At 35.3% G+C, this 21,307-nt stretch overlaps 1 protein-coding gene across 7 annotated transcripts in view; it reads right to left on the bottom strand.

The window, feature by feature from the left end:
- Positions 1-21,307, bottom strand: part of MIPOL1 (mirror-image polydactyly 1) — a 332,144-nt gene that overhangs the window by 214,509 nt on the left and 96,328 nt on the right. For all 7 annotated transcript variants that reach the window (XM_044932758.2, XM_044932757.2, XM_044932756.2 and 4 more), the window contains 3 exons: positions 16,007-16,136; positions 1,731-1,764; positions 1,301-1,471 (listed from right to left, as the gene is read on the bottom strand). In XM_044932758.2, coding sequence (XP_044788693.1) covers positions 1,301-1,471; positions 1,731-1,764; positions 16,007-16,136 — 335 coding nt within the window. The remainder of the gene's footprint in view (positions 1-1,300; positions 1,472-1,730; positions 1,765-16,006; positions 16,137-21,307) is intronic.

Below are 21,307 nucleotides of genomic sequence, written 5' to 3' on the forward strand. Positions count from 1 at the left end.
AGATAAAAGAGTCCTCCAGAGGGGGAGAGTGAGTAGACTAGCAAAAGGCAAGAAGGTTATCAGGCAACACCAGGGGTCTACTTGAAGACAACTGTCATGAACAGTTGAGTCATCAAATATGTGTGATAGACTCTTGCCATATAAAGCTTTGAAGGTATAGAACAGGCAGAAAGTTAAATTTATAAAACTTAGGTTTTGTTAGGTGAGCAGGACAAAGGAAGAGGGTCAGGACAACTGAGGTTATCTTACATGCAAGTAGGAGTTAATTATGGTGACCCAAGGAATCTAAGCTAGATAAAGAGAGAAGAGAGGACATGAAGGGGTTAAAGGAAAGGAAAATAGGTGATAAGATCAATATAATCAGGTGCCAGTAGAGTTGAAAATTTGCTAGAGTTTTAGAATAGGCTGGAAAGATAGTAAGTGGATGCTTGAAATTGAGACTGATAATGACCAAGAATAAGGTATGATCATAGGGTGGATAGCAGAACAGGTAAAGAGCATCTGGAAGACTGGAGAAGAGAGATTCAGAGAGATGAGATGGCTATTGAAAGAATCATCCACATAGATATTTAAATCACCAAGAATTGTGACAGGAGTAAGCTAAAGAAAGAGACAGTAAAATAGATCCTAAAATCTTTAAGAGATGAAGGAAGCTATATGGGAGTGTATATATGACTGCAACAGGAGTGTGTAATGGGTGGTACAATCTGATGCATGGGTCTCAAAGCTGGAGGTGTTTAGAGAAAAAAAAGGAACAATGATCGAAACGCACTAATCGAACAAGCCTCCAAGGCCAGTGGCCCAACTGCTGGGGGAGGGAATACATTCACACTTGAGAGGACTGCAGTGGAAGCTGCATCCTCAGGGTGGTGATCAGGTTTCAGCTGGAGCAGGAAGGTGTAAGTAATGTTCAGAAAGGAATACCCTAATAATTTGATTCATTTATCCATGTTTACTAAAAGGCACTGAATTAGGCACTGGGAATAAAACAGTAATAAAGACATAATCTCAGCCCTCCCAAAACTGTGACTCAAGTAAGAAGTCTCATATAAAAGCGATTACTTTAAAGAATTGAACTAAATTTTTATAAAAAGCTAACAGTTTTATTAAGAAATGAAGATGCATATATTTGAAGAATGATATAACAAAATATGTGATTATCTTAATATAGCTAATCATTGTGGTATTAATTATAAGCTAAAAACTAATTTGAATTAAGAATAAGTGGGGGAAAGTCACTTTTTAATGTAAAGAAAGAGGGAAAAATGGTAGACAGCTTTTTACAGATACATGCAGGTACCTGAGACAAAGCAGCATCTCGTTCTTCAATCACTGCGTTCATTTCTTCTGCAGTTATTCTCTTTTTACATTCCTTGGTCTTGTAGATTCTATCCACAATTATAGCTCCATTCTTCTGAATAGCTACCCCTGTGTCTGCATTGTTTATTCTGTTCAGTAATTCCTGTAATGTCTACCAACACCATTATATGTTAGTCAGACATGAAGTTTTAATATATTTTATTTAATATAGGGTTTTAATTAATAGGCACATGTGAATTGTAAATTGACTGAGTGAAGTTATTGAATTTTCATATTGCAGCAAAGATGTACATTATTAGTGTGTCAATTCTTCTTTTTCCCACATCTTAGTTCTTGAAACCCACTCAATTGAACTTAAGCCTCTAAGATATAAGACTGACATCAAGAAATCTCCTCGGAGAATGGCTTACCATGTCATTTTCTTCAGGGTTAATATTTTCTAGCCTAGAAAAAAGGGACACAGAAAGCCTGATCAGTAGCATTTCCTTAGTGCAGCAAAATGAGTTCGCTTTTTAAATCTTTAGAACCTCAAGTAATTTCATTCGACTAGTCTTTAGAGTCAACCATGACACTGAACATATTAAAGTGCCACCTGCTCGACTCCATCTTTCAATAATGCTCCATATCTTCTGCACTGACTTCAGACTGTTAAGTTATTAATGTTTACTGCTATATATGACTACAAGGATCAATTGTTCATATGTGCTTAGATGAAGAAAGTTCCCCAGTGATAGAAGCACTCATTCTCATCATTATATTTATTTCTGGACTTTCAATTCTTACCAGAAACCGTATTTCCTCTCCTTTTTGGACATCATCACAAATAAAACAAGTCAAGTATTTTTACTACAGAGTTTAACAATGTTCCCTCTAAAAGCAACAACAAATAATTACCACTAAATTTGACCTGTCAATCTCCTGCTGCTACCTATTTGGTAAAACAAATATGCTGTATAGAAATGCTGACCAAAACTGGGCCACATTTTAGATGTCTAATATTATTTTCTCTTCTGAATAACATAGATAGAATTATTTAAATTAAGGGCAAAAAAGGTAAACTGGTTCCCATCATAAATGCATTTTTGTCTTACAAGAGTCATAGTGCTGCGGGAGGATGGGATGGGAGGTAGGAGGGAAGCTCAAGAGGGAGGGAACATATGTATACCTATGTATACATATGTATACCATGTTGATGTATGGCAGAAAGTAACAGTATTGTAAAAGCAATTATCCTCCAATTAAAAATATATTTTAAAAAATTTTTAAAAAGCAAAGAGTCTGAGTGCTCACTGAAAAGTTTGCTGATGTTGGTAAACTGAAGAAATGCAGTAAAAGTAAAGAAAGAAGTTCTAAATCACATATTTAGAAAATATCTGTTATATAACTTAGGCAATAATTAAATTTGGTAGATTAAATGAAATTTTATCATGGATACCAGTGAAATTACTTAGATTTTAGAAATGATTTCAATTATTTAAAAACTGTACTATGGAATTCCCTGGTTAGGGCTTTGTGCTTCCACTGAAGGGGGCATGGGTTCAATCCCTGGTCAGGGAACTAAGATCAGACATGATGCGCAGTGCAACCAAAAACAAAAGATAAAATAAAAATTGGACTAAAAATTTTAGATATCCAAATTTCTGTTTTGATTTTTTTCCCCTCTCTTTACTCCTATGATTTAACATTTACTGCAAAAAAAAAAAAAGGATACTAGGAAAAAATAAAAGATACTTAATAAATTTATTACAAAATTCTTCCAAACTCCACAGTTAAAACTACTACATTCATAGAGAGGAAGTAAAGATGAACATATATAAAAAAAACTATTCCTACCCATATTTAAATAGTATTTAAGTTAACAAGTAGGTGAAGCAATTTTGAATTATATATATTTAATGTATTATATCTCAAACTGCTAATGTCCCCTTGGATTCACATTCCAATAAGGGTAAATATGTACTCTTTTATCTTTTTCTCCCAAAATCAATCCAAAGTTTTTAAATATTTTGCTTCATAGAAGCTTAGTTTATAAGAACTATGAAGATAATCACTTCTTTTACTCAATTAAAAAATACAGTGGAAAAGTATAAGATAAAATTCTTATACTTGTTTAAAATCATGTAAAAACATTTGAAAAACATGAGCAGCTTTAACCAACAGTTACTGGTTGGCTAAATATAATTTTTAGAAAGCCATAGGTGGTGAGAAATATTTACCTTAATGTTGTTCTTTATAGATGAAATCAAACTAAGAGCTGATTAATGACAGTTTCCAAAGAAGCTTAAATTTTTATAAATTTAAAAATTTATTAAACTTGATCATTTAAAATGGGAAAAGACACGTGGAAATTAAGCGTTTAGATTTACAGATTACTGGAAACAAAAATTTTTATTTCTCAGTATTACGCATCTCCCTTTTTTTTTTGTTTCAAAGAATTACATATGGACGAAAAGAAAATGGCAGTAGAGACAGGTTAACGAATTCCTATGTTCCAAATAATCAACACAATAAAAAGTGCGTGGAATTCCTGTATAATATCTGCACATTTTTTTCAGGCACTGCAAAGTGAAGAATTATTACTTTAAGGAAAATTAAACTAAGAGTTTAAATGATTTAAATTAACAGTTTTCAACAGGAAAAGGTTAAGATAACTGTATTTAATCTAATATTAAATTCCCTGCTAACAACTAAAATTTAAGAAAAAATATTAAAATGAAATATTCTTAGCAGATGTTATCTACTAGATCCTCAATATATGAATTCAGCATTCTGATTATAAATAACTTGTGTGGTTGTCTTTAAAACTACATGATATACAGTGACTTATCACTTTCTGATAAATGAATCTGAATCATGTTTTAGTGAGTATGTCAGGTCTGAAATGCAGGGCACAAGTGAGTGAGCCAAATCAGCCACTTAGCATGTGAGTCTCAATTTTGCTTTATTATGACCCTTTAAAACTGATATAAGTATAAAGATAAATGGTCACTAAGAGAAAAATACAACGTGAAAAGAAAAACTTAAAAACTCTCGTACATAACAACAATGAGGTATCACCTAATACCTGTTAGAATGGCTGTTATCAAAAGGACAAAACTACATTTGACACATTTTTCTGAGGTGGATCATTCAATATCTACTTAAAGATTAAAAATCAACAAAAGTGGCTTCCAGAAGATTAAATATAGTTCTATGGTAAGTACATAATATACTGTATCACTAATGAAAACAAAAATTAGACAAACAACTTACCTTTAAAAAACTGAAGCAATTTGAAACAGTTATATAAGACATTCAACTTTCTATGTAAAATGACTTTTTAGGCTGGCTTAAGGTTTACTAGCAGCGTGTACAACATAAAAGTTTTATTTGCTTAATAAAGACAAAATAATAGTTGTCATATGAAATATAGCTGACAAATTATACATTATATTTTAATAGGAAGTTTACAGTTAAACAAAAGAACCTCAATCTTTCATAAACTCTAAATTATTCCTATAACAGTCTAATTAGACAGTCATGATAATCAGTAAGAATATTGCTGAAGTAAATGTCCATGGGCTCAAGTTTCAATTGATTTCCTATACCATGCAAATTCTGACTGACAACCTTACACTCTAAGTGAAAAGACTCATGCACGAAATGTCACATTTCTTGATTTATTCCTAAATCAGTCAATATAACATCTTTTCCTTCTGAACCTAGAGTCATTTACCTTGTTCAATGGGAAGAAGCAAAACTTTGACCCCAAATGATAAAACTAATTAATGATCAGCTTATCAGAAAATCCTAAAGTATTTGCTTTTTTCTCTAAGTCTTATTTTTTACACAGTGCCACCTTTAATATGGTATAAAAAAATACACCAATAATAACAGATTGAAAAAAGATATCATGATCTCAAAAGGTGGAATATTCATATGCACGCATGTCTACGTTGGCATGCTACAAAAGTCATTTTACATTGAATCCTTTTTATTTTTTCCTAGTTTTGGATAGAAGCAAAAGAGACAAAAAAGCATTAAAAATTCAGGGAGTAAGGGAAAGCAGAGAAATGACAGAATAATAAGACAAGACAAACATTATACAGAAAGATGCAAAGTAGATCAGAAGTGAAAAAATGGTAAGAGAAAAGAGAAGGAAGGAATTTCCAGACTACAGGAAGCAAGAAATGAGGAATTAAAAAAGAAATGTTGGAGAAGGAAATGGAAATGGCAACCCACTCCAGTATTCTTGCCTAGGAAATTCCATGGACAGAGGAGCCTGGCATGCTACAGTTCATGGGGTCACAAAGAGTCAGACACAACTGAGCAACCGAGCATATATGCTATTATGAGACCAAAGGAAAGACAAAGTTCAAATTGAGAATAACTATCATATCCCATTGATATGGGAAAGTAGAGCACTATCTCTCAAACCAAGGAAAAAGGTCGTTGTTTAGAGAAATAAAGATGCAAAACCCTTTTTAAAAAAGAGAGAGATGTAAAATAATTCATGTATTTTCTTCTTATACACAATGCTTCTAAATATGCCTTTCATTCAAGCAAACCTTAGTTATAAATTGGTTCTATCTTAACAAAAATTTAGTCTAAAATGCACTATTGAGGTTCAGAGTTCATAGACCTCAGCTAACTAGAAAGGAACCTCCATAGCACCATAAAACTGTACTGACATGCTATTTGTTGCTGCTGTTGTTCTTGCTTCTTATGTATTAGTCCTGATCCCCTTACCTGAAACCCTAGACTGTAATAAAGTAGGAGCTGTTTATAAACTTTTCCTAGGAACTAAAAATTCTTTATCACTTGAAATTATTTTAAATATTTATGTAATTATTTACCTGATACTGATCTTAACTGAGACCATAATGCTGTGTTCCCAGCAACTAGCAGTGTACCTGACACTTAGCACATATTCAGTAAGTATTTATTGAATGGACTAAGTAACTAAAAGAGAAGGCTCAGGATAGGACTGTTTTCCTTTACTCCCTTCCCCATTCTTCCCTCAATATGAACTCTACCTAGAACAAAATGAAAAAGGTTGTACCTCAAAGAAGCCTGATTTTCATGTACTGTAATAAAAACTATAACAAAACATAAATACAAATGAAAATAGACAATGGAGGCTAAAAAATTTAAAGAAGGTTCAATTTAGATCCATCTTTTAAAGAGACAGAATGAACTGACCATCTAGTCCATAAAGCAAGTGATATTTGCAAGGGAAAAAAAGAGATAGAATGAACAAAACTAAGAGACCAATCTAAGAGGAATTCTGAGGAAGAAGTTTTGGTTTGGATATGTGGGAGAGTGGTTATGCCACTGATTGGTAGAGGGAATTAAGGAGAATCAGGTTTGAAAAATAAATTAATAATTCCATTTTTGGATATGATAAGTTTGAGTTGCCTGAAGAGATCTGAGGTAGCTACGACACATGACTTACTGTGACTCCTTAGGCAGGCAGGCGATCACTCTTAAGTTTGCTCACCTATAAAGCCTGAATATCACCTACCTCAATGAGTTGTGACGCTACATAAAAAACTGATTTTAAATCTTTTTCAGGCAAATTTCATTTCAAAACACACTCAAATCTATTTATAAGCAAAATTCATGATTAAAATTGGTGATCTCCTGGAGGAGGAAATGGCAACCCACTCCAGTATTCTTGCCTGGAAAATTCCACGAACAGAGGAGTCTGGTGGGCTACAGTCCCTGGGGTCGCTGAGCTGGACATGACCGAGCACACACAGCAGAGCACATATGTGTATGTATAACAGATTCACTCTGCTGTACACCTGAAACTAACACAACATTGTAAATCAACAATGCACAAATAAAAATGATATAAAAAATGATGATCAATCTACATAAAAGATTTATGGTCATAAATTATATGTGAAGTGTAATACTGTGAATGGTTGATAAGTTGAAGCTAATAATACTTACAAATCCCTAAAGAAGAGTTCTAAAGGTATTAATAGCTGCATTATTGAAATAAGAAAAAAGGTATCTATTTGAAGAGTATGATTAAACACATTCGGCCCCAACAACTGTTTTTGTAGATAAAAATCAAACTGATTCTGCAAGGTATATGGAAAGGCAAATGTACCAGAATAGTCAAAATAATTCTATAGTAAAAGAGCAAGGTTTAGAAGGATGCCATCTGATTTCAAGATTTAGCAATCAGGAGTGTGTGGTACTGGCAATGACAGTGACAGACTCACAGATCAATGGAACAGAAAAGAAAGTCCTGAAATTAACCCACATGAATATAGTCGATTGATTTTTGGCAAAGGTGCAAAGGAAATTAGTGGAGAAATGATATCCTTTTCACAAATGGTGCTGGAATAAATAAATGTCCTGATGTAAAACTATATGTACCATGTACCACCGTACACAAAAATCAATTAAAAATGAATTATAGACCTACATGTAAAACATGAAATTTATAAATTCTAGAAGAAAACACAGGAGAAAATTTGGTGTGACCTAACATGTGGCACTGAGTTTTAGATTCAATACCAAAAGTACAAAACATAAAAGAAAAACCAATAAGTTGGATTTTATCAAAATTTAAACTTATATTCTGCTAAACACATTGTTGAGAGACCAAAAATATGGGCTGCAAGAAAATATTTGAAAACCACCTATCTGAAAAAGGACTCACATACAGAATGCATAAAGAACACTTAAAATTAACAAAAGAAAACAATACAACTTCAAAAACTGGTCAAATATCTGAACAGACACTTTACCAAAGAAGATACACAGCTGGTAAATAAACATTTACCAGCTCAGTATCATCTGTTATTAGAGAATGGCTAAATGGCCAAAATAGGAAACCTAACCAAACAAAAAGGACAATTACAAATCCTGGCAAGGATGGTAAGCAATGAGAATTCTGATTCATTGCTGGGTGGGCACATCCCTTTCATAAAACATTTTATATGTTTTATAGTGCCAGAAAGTAAGAAAATGTTCAAAAACCAAAAGGATGAGAACAAGCCAAAGGCATACAGGAATCACCTGAGAGAGTTTCCAATGTCAAAACTGGAACACCCCAAGAAACAGAATAACACAGAATTTGATTACAAGTCAAAGTATTAAATGAATGTCAGTGAGTCTATACTGACATAACTAAACACATAAATGAGGGATAAAAATCTCCTATATTGAAGAATCACAAATAATTTATATAGATATTCTCTACTAAGAAAGGCAAACTCAATTAACCAGGACTTCCCTGGTGGTTCAGTGGTTAAGAATCTGCCTTCTAATGCAGGGCTGGATCCCTGGTCATGGAACTAAGACCCCACATGCTGCGGGGCAACTAAGCCCATGCACCACAACCAGAGATGCCTGCATGCTGCAATGAAGACCCAGCACAACCAAAAAAACTTAACCTCCTAGTCCACACTCTCCAGCCCCACCATTGAGTACAGGCTGCACTTTAGTGATCTGCTTCAAAGAGTTTAAAAGAGGAATAAAAGTATAAAAGAGGATAAAAGAGGAATGTGGGTAACTTTGCAGTAAAGAAACATGGCAAGCACTACCTTGACTGGGAGACCAAAATTAACATCCCCGGCTGAAAGTCACGTTGACAGAATATAATCTTGAAATGATGTGATTAAACATGGCATTTCACTTCTGTACTATTTGTCCCATAAAACCATTACATCAGTCTAATCATGAGAAAAACTTCAGAAAAACTGAAATTGAGGAACATTCTATAAAATACCTGACCAGTACTCCAAAAAACTGTCACATCATCAAAAACAAGGAAAGTCTGAGAAAATGTCACAGACCAGAGTAGGCAATGGAGACACAGTAACTAAATGCCTATGGAATCCTGGATAGGATCATGGAAAATAAAAAGGACATTAGAGAAAGTAGTGAAATCTGAATAAAGTATGAAGTGAACTGAAGTCGCTCAGTCGTATCCGACTCTTTATGACCCCATGGACTGTAGCCTACCAGGCTTCTCCGTCCATGGGATTTTCCAGGCAAGGGTACTGGAGTGGGTTGCCATTTCCTTCTTCAGGGGCTCTTCCTGACCCAGGAATCGAACCCGGGTCTCCTGCATTGCAGGCAAACGCTTCACCCTCTGAGCCACCAGGAAAGTCCGTATGGCCTATAGTAAATAGTTCTATAACAATGTTGATTTCTCTCCTGTGACATATATATCATAGTAATACAAAAGGCAGCAATAAAAGAAAGTGGGTGAGCATTATATAAACTTTGTATTATCTTCACAACTTTTCTATAAATCTGAAAGTATTCTAAAATGAAAAGTTTATTCAAAAAAAAAGTCCAAGTAAAGACAGTGGCAATGGCACTCCACTCCAGTACTCTTGTCTGGAAAATCCCATGGATGGAGGAGCCTGGTAGGCTGCAGTCCATGAGGTCGCTAAGAGTCGGACATAACTGAGCAACTTCCCTTTCACTTTTCACTTTCATGCATTGGAGAAGGAAATGGCAACCCACTCCAGTGTTCTTGCCTGGAGAATCCCAGGGACGGGGGAGCCTGGTGGGCTGCTGTCTATGGGGTCGCACAGAGTTGGACACAACTGAGTCCCTTGGACTGCAAGGAGATCCAACCAGTCCATTCTGAAGGAGATCAGCCCTGGGATTTCTTTGGAAGGCATGATGCTAAAGCTGAAACTCCAGTACTTTGGCCACCTCATGTGAAGAGTTGACTCATTGGAAAAGACTCTGATCCTGGGAGGGATTGGGGGCAGGAGGAGAAGGGGATGACGGAGGATGAGATGGCTGGATGGCATCATTGACTCGATGGACATGGGTCTCAGTGAACTCCCGGAGTTGGTGATGGACAGGGAGGCCTCGTGTGCTGCAATTCATGGGGTCGCAAGGAGTCGGACATGACTGAGCGACTGATCTGATCTGATCTGATCTGAAGCGACTTAGCAGCAGCAAAGACAGTGGAGTGAAATCTGAACACAAATCCATCTACCCCATCACATACCACTTGAACAGAAGATAAAAATTAATCAAACTGTAGAGGAAGCAGGATATCATGTAGCAATTTTTTAAAGTAAGGACAAGGTGGAGGGTGGAAAAATGATTTTGAACTGGTTAAACTAACTTATCTTTTTACACATGAAAATAGGTATTGAGAAAAGACAGTGACCTTACCAAATCCTAGGAATTTTTCACTAATACCACACAGCTTAGAAATAACCTGGGTTGAGTAGACAGCCCAAAGAAAAGTTAAGAAAATCTTTCTGTATTACTAAGAATCTTTACAGATGAAGCAAAAATCACCAGGGCTGGCCATTCTGTTTGCCTGTTTCTTTTTACTACACTGGTGTAACAAATAAAAGCCCCAAAGTACTACTCCATGGCATCAGGATATTCACAAGAAGAGACAGAATGGCCCCTTAGCGCCGTGCAAGACACCAAACAAAACTCCACAGCAGGGGACAGGATCTCAAACAAAATGGGTATTCAACCCCAAAGAGGTCTTCCCAACCTCTGCCCCTACCCCACTGCCCCAGGGCAATGTAGAAAGGTGGCCCAGAAGCAACACCTAGCCAAGAGTCAGAGGAGAAGGCAAACAGGTGTCAAATAATATGAAATATTTATCAAGGAAAATTCATTTGCACCATTTCAAAACAGATAAAAGTTCTTGACAATTTAAGTATGAGCAAGATAAAAAAGAAATGACAAGTCAACTATGAATTTACCACAAACACATGACCAAGTATTATGCAGATGAGATAAAGATCACAATATAAAAGATAACACTGACCAAGAAGGAAGTTGACCCATTAATGGTTGACATTCTAGAAAAGCATAAGAACATGAATTCAACAAAACAAATTTCAAAGAGAAGATGCCAAAACAAAAGAGCAGATGAAGAGGAAAACTGAAAACTAAAGGATAGACCTGAAATTGATATAATTTTAAAAAGAAAAGAAAGCCTGAGGAAACATTGAGAATAAATAAACAGACAAATATTTAATAAATGAAGTAGAAAGAACAGGCGATGGGATTGTAAAACTGGAAGTACTAACATACAGGAAAGGCTTGAGACTGTCACAATGAATGCACAGGAAAAAAACAGGAATTAAAATAATTATTGAATTGATAATAGATGAGAACCAAAGTGCCTATAATAATAACCAAAGTCTCTAAAATAGAAAACCACAAAGCTAATACAATATTGTAAAATAATTAGCCTCCAATTAAAATACATAAATTTATATTAAAAAATTTAAAAAAAATAGAAAACCAAAAATAAAATTAAATTAAAAAATCTAAAATTTCCCTGAAATAAAGAAAGAATCAAATAGCCTTTAGAAAAGGCATGCTGTGATTCTAAAAATATTATTACATAATAATCAACACAAACATCCTGATTAAGTTGTTCTACTTCAAGAATAAAGGAAAATCCTTCTGGTATCCAGGCAGGAAAAAATAAACTACCTTTAAGTGAGGGAAAAAGGAATATGATTGACACTAGACTTCTTTTCAGACAAACTTGATGTCAGAAAAGTCAGTAACATTTTTTACAATGTTTAGAATGAAAAATACTTGAGCAAAGAATTTTATTCATAACCACTTTGAATATAAGGATAATAAACAGCCAGTCTGGAGCATATTAAAGTTTAGAATAAAGTATTTATAAACCCCTCCTTAAAAGACTATTTGAAAATGAAATCTGGTTACCCAGGAATTTCCCACAATAAAGAACTCAGGTACTGGAGTTTCCTTGCTGTGGATGGGGTTATATCGGTGGCTTGTCAAGGTTTCTTGGTTAGGGAAGTTTGTGTCAGTGTTCTGGTGCGTGGAGCTGGATTTCTTCTCTCTGGAGTGCAATGAAGTGTCTAGTAACGAGTTATAAGATGTCAGTGGATTTGGAGTAACTTTCGGCAGCCTGTATATTGAAGCTCAGGGTTGTGTTACTGTGTTGCTGGAGAATTTGTGTGGTATGCCTTGCTCTGGAACTTGTTGGCCTTTGGGTGGTGCTTGGTTTCAGTGTAGGTACGTTTGATGACCTCCTATCGCTTAATGTTCCCTGGAGTCAGGTGTTCTATGATGTTCTCAGGATAAAAGCGAAAATAAACAAATGGGATCTAATTAAAATCAAAAGCTTCTGCACAACAAAACAAACTATAAGCAAGGTGAAAAGACAGCCTTCAGAATGGGAGAAAATAATAGCAAATGAAGCAACTGATAAACAACTAATCTCAAAAATATACAAGCAACTCCTGCAGCTCAATTTCAGAAAAATAAACGACCCAATCAAAAAATGGGCCAAAGAACTAAATAGACATTTCTCCAAAGAAGACATACAGATGGCTAACAAACACATGAAAAGATGCTCAACATCACTCATTATAACAGAAATGCAAATCAAAACCACAATGAGGTACCATTTCCCGCCAGTCAGAATGGCTGTGATCCAAAAGTCTACAAGCAATAAATGTTGGAGAGGATGTGGAGTAAAGGGAACCCTCTTACACTGTTGGTGGGAATGCAAACTAGTACAGCCACTATGGAGAACAGTGTGGAGATTCCTTAAAAAACTGGAAATAGACCTGCCTTATGACCCAGCAATCCCACTGCTGGGCATACACACTGAGGAAACCAGAAGGGAAAGAGACACATGTACCCCAATGTTCATCGCAGCACTGTTTATAATAGCCAGGACATGGAAGCAACCTAGATGCCCATCAGCAGATGAATGGATAAGAAAGCTGTGGTACATATACACAATGGAGTATTACTCAGCCATTAAAAAGAATACATTTGCATCAGTTCTAATGAGGTGGATGAAACTGGAGCCTATTATACAGAGTGAAGTAAGCCAGAAAGAAAAACACCAATACAGTATGCTAACACATATATATGGAATTTAAAAAGATGGTAACGACAACCCTGTATGCAAGACAGCAAAAGAGACACAGATGTATAGAACTGTCTTTTGGACTCTGTGGGAGAGGGAGGGGGGGATGATTTGGGAGAATGGCATTAAAACATGTATAATATCATATAAGAAACGAATCGCCAGTCCAGGTTCAATGCAGGATACAGGAGGCTTGGGGCTGGTGCACTGGCATGACCCAGAGGGATGGGATGGGGAGGGAGGTGGGAGGGGGGTTCAGGATGGGGAACACATGTACACCTGTGGCGGATGCATATTGATGTATGGCAAAACCAACACAATATTGTAAAGTAAATAATAATAATAATAATAATAAAGAGAAAAATATATAAATAAAATAAAAAAAGAACTCAGGTATAAAAATGCCACATATGATAAAAGTTCCAGCAATGATTCTTAGTTCTTTAAACTAGAAAATTAAGGTTAAACCCAGAGAAGCACTTTGGCTATTGTATCCAATGTAACTTTATAAAATTTTGGAAAGTAGAATTCATAAAGAAAAATAAAAAAAGGAGTTTAAAATTATTATTTCATAGCTGAGTCATTATTTCATAGCTGAATATTGTTTATGAACTATTTTATAGCTGAATATTGTTTAACTAAAACACTACATAAAAAATATTTATGAGAACGTTTTTCGGTCTCTTTTTTTAAATTTAAAAGGATCCTTAGGGAATTGATATATCTTACTAAGAGAAAATGGGGCTTCCGTGGTGTCTCAGATGGTAAAGAATCTGCCTGCAATGCAGAAGACCTGGGTTCAATCTCTGGGAGAAAACAGTGCCTCAGGTTCAAAGTTTTCTTCAGTTTCACAACTGATTATTACTCTTAAATTCAAGTAATATTTATACAGAACTGCTACAAGTACTTTTCAATACTTATTAAATCATTTAGTCCTCATAACAACCAATATAAAAACAGCCACTACTTCCACATTTTGTAGTTCCAGAAACTGAATGGTTTGTCCATGGTTGTACAGCTAAGAAGCAGAGTCAAAATTCAAAGACAGTTAACTGGGTGTGGAATCTATGCTCTTCACCTTGATAATATAATGCCTCTCATATAAAACAGAATGTAGAAAATAACTAATTTTTATCAAATTAATTCTATTGGGCTTCCCTGGTTGCTCAGTGGTAAAGAATCTGCCTGTGATGCAGGAGACACAGGGGATGCAGGTTCAATCCCTGGGTCAGGAAGATCCTCTGAAGAAGGAAATGGTAACCCACTCCAGTATTCTTGCCTGGAGAATTACACGGACAGCAAGCCAGACGGGCTACAGTCCATAGGGCTGTAAAGAGTTGGATACAACTTTAGCAACTTAGCATGTTGCAAGCATCTATTCAATTATCAACCATCTATCCTTTCAGACAGTAGTTTATATAAGCAAAGAAAAATGTTTGGAATAATGTTTCCCTATTGGCAGTGTAGAATTTACCTAATATTTTTTCCTTTATTTTTATTTGACAGTGAATTTAATGTTTATAACGAGTCTATCTACTTTTTGAATGAGCCTTCAAAAAACATAAACAAAAAATAATATAAACAAAACCAAATCATGCTATCTAGTCACAACCTGAGCACTGCAATATTAATTATTTAATGCTTGCTATCAAATAAACCACCACTTTTTTTGTACGTTTTTGGCTTTTTTGTCCACACCATGTGGCTTGTGGGATCTTAGATCCCCAACCAGGGATCAAACATGTGCCTTCTGCAGTGGAAGCATAGAGTCCTAACCACCAGACTGCTAGGGAACTTCCCACCATGTTTTAATTAGTATTTGACTGTGATCCCTCAGAGAGTCTACAACAACGCTGGGCAAAAGAAACATTCAATAAATATACGGAGGGATCAACATAAAATACTACATTATTATAGTCTATAGATGCTCTAGGGCCTTTCTACCCAAAGTGGACTTCTTAGATTAGCATCATTTGCATGATCTGGGAGCTTTCTACCCAAAGTGGACTTCTCAGATTAGCATCATTTGCATGATCTGGGAGCTTGGCAAAAGGCAGAATCTCAGGCCCTGCTCCAGACCTGTCTATCAGGAATCTGCATTTTAACAATATTCTCCCATGACTAGAGTGCACATTAAAATTGAAGTACTTCTTTCCAGTGCACTGTTTCTCTAAAAAAGTGAAAGTGTTAGTTGCTAGGTCATGTCTGACTCTTTGTGACCCTATGGACTATGGCCTGACAGGCTCCTCTGTCCATAGGATTCTCCAGGCAAGAATACTGGAGTGGGTAGCCATTCCCTTCTCCAGGGGATCTTCCTGACCCAAGTTTCTCTAAGTGTGGTCCAGTATTTCTCTATATCAGAATCACCTGGATTGCCTGCTAGAAATGTAGATTCTCAGGCTCTACCCTATTTCAGGTGTCATTAAGTTTAAGACAACTAAAAGAAGTAAAAAGTACTGGAGACTATAAATGAGCACAGCAAGCAGAAAGCAGTTAAAAAAAACCCAGAGAGCTGAAATAAATCAAGAAGGAGATAATAATAAGGAGAGGAAGAAAAGAGGAGTCACAAAAGAAAGCAGAGTAAGGGCATCAGCAACAGCACTGTGAAGAAATAAAGTCACTTTACTGAATGTTTCCCTTTCTTCATCCCTCTCTGCCTTTCGTTTAGTGACTGAAAACTACTAGCATGACAAAAGTCCTAGAGAAAGCCCGGGGATATGGAATTTACCACTGTAATTATAACATTTTTGAACATGTAACCATCACATAATTCATGCACTTTATAAATGCTCCTGATGTCATATGTGGTTTTACAAGCATACGTACAATTTTAGAGACATTTCCATATGCTTGGCTCGTGCAATTGCTTCATCTCTCTCCTCATTGGCTAACTGCAGTCGAGACATAATAGCTTCATCACGTTCTTTCTGTGCAAGATACACCTCTTCAACCAGAGCTACCAAAATACATAATTCAAAATTAGAGAATACAGAAGAAAATGCATACTTTTAGCAAAAATAAAAAAAAATTCTTTTATTCAACTGAATTAGCGTCAATTAACCACTTGAGAAAACATTCTTTTAAAGCTACTGCAAAAGTGAGATACCATTTCATACCCATAAAATAAAAAATTAAAACATTAAATAATAAAAAATATTGAGCTTGTGAAATAACGGAAACACTCAAATATATTGCAGATAGGCGTATATATTTCTATAACCATCTGAAGAGCAATTTGGCAATGCTGAAGCTGTGCCTGGTTTATAACCTGGCTAATCTCTTTGGTATGAAGCACATGAAAAATTCTTGCACATGAGCACAAGGAAAGAAGTATAAAAATGTTTAGGAAGCATGTATAAAAATGTTTATCTCAACATTATATAATAACAAAAACCTACAAATAACCTAATGTAGAATAATTGGAGCAGGAATAAATTTCTATACATTAAAAGTGGAATACAATGCAGCATTTAAAATGAGTGGGTTTAAAATGAGGGTTGCCATTTCCTTCTCCATAAAATGAATTAACTATAGACAAATGGACAAATCTCAAAAATGAAAATCTGAAAAATACAGGAAGTTGCAAAATAAAGCAAATCTAACTATTGTGGATAGACACAATTAATAAAAATATTCAAATGAACATGAAAATGATAAACACCAAGTTCAGGACAGTAGTTACCTCAGTAAGATGATGAAAGGAGAGGAAAGAGGTGAGGACATGGGTGCACACTAGTTTAGCACAGCACATCTCCAGAGGCACCATTTATATTGATTACAATACAAATGACTTCATTTAAATTTCTGCAGCACTATCGAAGGAGCTCATATGTTATCTGAAATTGTCATTTCTCAAGCTGAATTTCTACTTGAAATCTTACATTACTTAAAATGTCACTGCAATTTTAGAAAGGGACTCAAATACTTATATCACTGAAGCACATTTATTTATACTGTCAAACCACAAAATAAACTTAGGAAAGACATTTGAAACATTCCTTTAGGTCACAGAATACTGAGTTTTGTACCAAGATTTGTCATAGATTAATATACTTTTAACCAAGATAGTTACTTTTTTATTACTTAAAATATAAGGAGTAAAAAAGAAACCCTGAGAAAAAAATCAACTATATCTTTTCCATAATAGAGTGTAAAATGGAACATGCAATGGTAAAACAAAAGGCACAACCATTTCTAAGAAGCTGAGCCTGAGGCAAGATAAATATTCAATAAATTAATTAATTCATCAAATATTTATATAGTTCCTGTGGCAGTCATCAATCCAGTTTTAAGGAATATGAATATAGTGGTCCTAGAAGTCCTTATCACCCTGCAGTATACATTCCATTACAGGAAAACAGACAATAGTGAGAAAAACAGACCAAAAATTAGATAGGTAGGTATGGAGACATATTGCTTTAAAGGAAAATACATAGAAAAGAGAGTGATTTGGTACATGTGGATTAGAGCAGACTATTTTAGAAAGAGTGGTCAGAAAAGATCTTTTTAAATAAGTGACATTTCAGTACATTCAAATAAAGGAAGAAAACCATATTTATATTTGAAAGTAGATGAAGTTGAAGAAAAACTGCGACTAAGGCCCTAGAATATTGGTGAAACAACATCAATATGACTGGAGCACAGTGAGAGAGGATGAGAGTTCTTGGGGATCACACCGCAAGTCATAGCAGGGAATTCAGATCTGTTACAAAGCATCAGACATGACTTAGAGACTAAACAACAAAATATGATGGTAGCAATGGAGGTTTACGAGCAAGGAAATGACAGACTCACATATAAGTTTAAAAAGGAATTCTGGCTTCCGGGTGAGAAATTGTTCATAGGTGGGGCAACATGGAAGCAGATTCCAATAGAGAGACACAGGAGTGATCTATGAAAGAATTCACATCAATAACCCGCAAGAATAACCCTTTCCCTGAAACTTAAAGCTCAGTTCAGTTCAGTTCAGTCGCTCAGTCGTGTCCGACTCTTTGTGACCCCATGAATCGCAGCACGCCAGGCCTCCCTGTCCATCACTAACTCCCGGAACTTAAAGCTACCCAGAAGTAAATATGCCACCCTAGAGAAATGACTTCTAGAAAAATAGGCACAAATTGATCAGATCTGTGTTTTAGAGGGAAAACCCAGAGATTAGCATTCAGAGTGTCTGAAACAGCAATCAGAGAAAAGCTGTTGGATTGTACATGCCCCTTAATCCAACATTAGATTTTATGAGTCCAGGTGAGAAATAATGAAATCCTGAATTAAGGCAAGGGCAACAGAAAAGAGAAAGAAAACTGATTCAATTCATAACAAACACTTAAGCACGTATCAAATTTTCAAGGAGAGAAAAACAGGACAGGTGACTTCACTAAGGTACCCCTCCATCTATCAAAAGATAATCTTCATAAAACTCTGAGGAAAACCGGTTACTCTTCTTCCTGCTGCCACATCGATTCCAAGGGGGATGGGGAATCTTAGTCCAACATTTAAGGAAAACTGGAGTCTAGTTCTAGCCTACCTTCCTGCATCCTCTACCATTATATTTCTTCTAGGTCAGCAGTTCACAAAATATAGGATGTGAAATACATTTTTAATAGTTATATGTCATTTTAATGTATGTTATAAAAATATAACTAGCACATTAAACCTATACCTTATCCTTTATATGTGAAATCTAAAAAAAAATGATGCAATTTAATTCAATTAAGAATTTCCAATCTTCAAAGATGCTGATAAGGAAAAAAAAAGAGAGAAGCCACAGACTGGAAGAAAATAACTGCAAAGTATGTATATGATAAAAGACTTGCATCTAGAATGTAATTTTAAAAACTGTCAAAGTTCAATAACAAGGAAAAGAAACAAAATTGGGAAAAAAACTTGAAGACTTTTTATCAGATATACTGATGGTAATAAGCACAAGAAAAGGTGTTCAACATGTTCAGTCATTAGAGAAAATTCAGCTACTCCATTCAAAAGTATTTACCCCCCAAAAAATTAAAGATTATGTCCATGCAAAGACTTAAACACAAATATTCATGGCATCTTTATTTATAATAGTAAAAACTCAGAAACACCTCAGACTTCTGGTAACAGATGAATGGATAAGCAAACTACATAACAAATTGTGCTAGAACAATTGGATATCCACATGCATAAAATTAAATGCTTTTAAACAACAGTTTAGATGAAGTTAAGAAATTCTTGCTATAAACATCGCTTTTGGAAGATCTACTACTTTCGAGTATAATTTTCATATAGTTTTTAAGTCTATATCATTACTGTTAACTGCTTGTTTGTGGCCATACTATTCTGCTTGTATGCATCAATTCATTACGCTATTTTGAAAAAAACTTTTGCCTATAATGTAGTACACAATAGTGAATTTTATTTCCCCCTGTTAGTTGTATATAATTTCTGGTTAGCTGTATACAATCTCGTTAGTTGTATACAATCCTAGAAAGGGATTAGAGAAAACAATATGAGATATTATGAAGAATATGGGCTTTGATTCAGATCCAAGGTGTTATCACCATAAAGTTAGGCAACTTGGCTTTTTTTATATTTCTTAAATTATTTTAGTCACAGTTCAGATGTATAAAATGAATAGAATACCATCATTTTATGGTTATTAGGGAAAATGAAATGAGATGATATATAAAAGCTCTTGGTCATAGAGCTTTCTCAACAAACATTATATCCATGCCACCACTACCATCACCACCTTCAACCCACAGTCTCACAATTTAGCTTCATTTCTAGACACATTAAAAATGCAATTTTGATTAATTTGGATCATTGCTGTCTATAATCATTTCAAAATTTCTTACTTTTTAGGCTTTTTCATTGATATGGAAAAAGTACAAATGGGAATTGAGTAAGATTTTATTCAGAACACATTCTATATTATACAATATACTATAAAATCACATTTGTACAAAATATGATACTCTAAGATATTTTTTAATTTTTACATTATAAAATACTTCTAATTTGTAGGTCAGATAAGATGAATAAAATGATGCTAAACAGTGACCTAGGTACCAATTAACATGTATGTTTTACTGCCCTGTAATATTCTGGCATATCAAAAGGTCAAAACACAATTTGTGTGCGTGCGAAGTCATTTCAGTTGTCTCCAACTCTTTGCCACCCTGTGGACTGTAGCCCGTCAGGCTCCTCAGTCCCTGGGATTCTCCAGCCAAGGATACTGAAGCAGGCTGCCATGCCCTCCTCCAGGAGATCTTCCTGATGCAAGGACTGAACCTCTTTTGTCTCCTGCAGTGGCAGGCGGGTTCTTTACTACTTAGCTCCACCTGGAAAGTCCCAAAGCACTATTTACTAAATTTTTAATGCAACAGGCTTCTATCACTTCTGTATAATGTGATGAGATCTTAATAAAGTGACATTTAATGTAAGCTGTGTTCTACTTTATATACAATAACACTTGATTGAAAAGGTAAGGCTGTGACTATTAAGGGCTTTTAATGTCTCGTTTGGAGAAGGAAATGGCAACCCACTCCAGTAGGCTTGCCTGGGAAATCCCATGGACAGAGGAGCCTGATGGACTACAGTCCAAGGGGTCACAAGAGTCAGACATGACTTAGTGACTAAACGACAACATGAAAACCCCAGAGTTCCAAAATATTAACTCTTATATTCAGCATCTGCATAGACTTACTTAACATACTTGGTTGCCTTATGACCATCAGAGTTCTTTCATGCCCACCTGTCTTTAATTTGCTTCCTGATATTTGTGGCTTGCCTCAGCAATTCCCAACTTACTGTGACATTAGAACATTATTTCAGTGGCTTAATTCTACTTTATTAAAATTGAATGGGGTAAATAGCACACTTACTTAATACATTATTGGGCTTCCCTTGTGGCTCAGCTGGGAGAGAATCTGCCTGCAATGCAGGAGACCTGGGTTCGATCCCTGGGTTGGGAAGATCCCCTGGAGAAGAGAAAGGCTACCACTCCAATATTCTGGCCTGGAGAATTCCATGGACTCTATAGTCCATGAGGTCGCAAAGAGTTGGACACGACTGAGTGACTTTCACTATCTCTATGCTTAAGGATAAATGCTTTACATCAAGAGTTTATTTGGTCCTATGTGATAAAGAGAA

The sequence above is a fragment of the Bubalus bubalis genome, chromosome 20 (genome assembly GCF_019923935.1).
Source record: "Bubalus bubalis isolate 160015118507 breed Murrah chromosome 20, NDDB_SH_1, whole genome shotgun sequence".
In the NCBI taxonomy this organism is placed as follows: domain Eukaryota; kingdom Metazoa; phylum Chordata; class Mammalia; order Artiodactyla; family Bovidae; genus Bubalus; species Bubalus bubalis.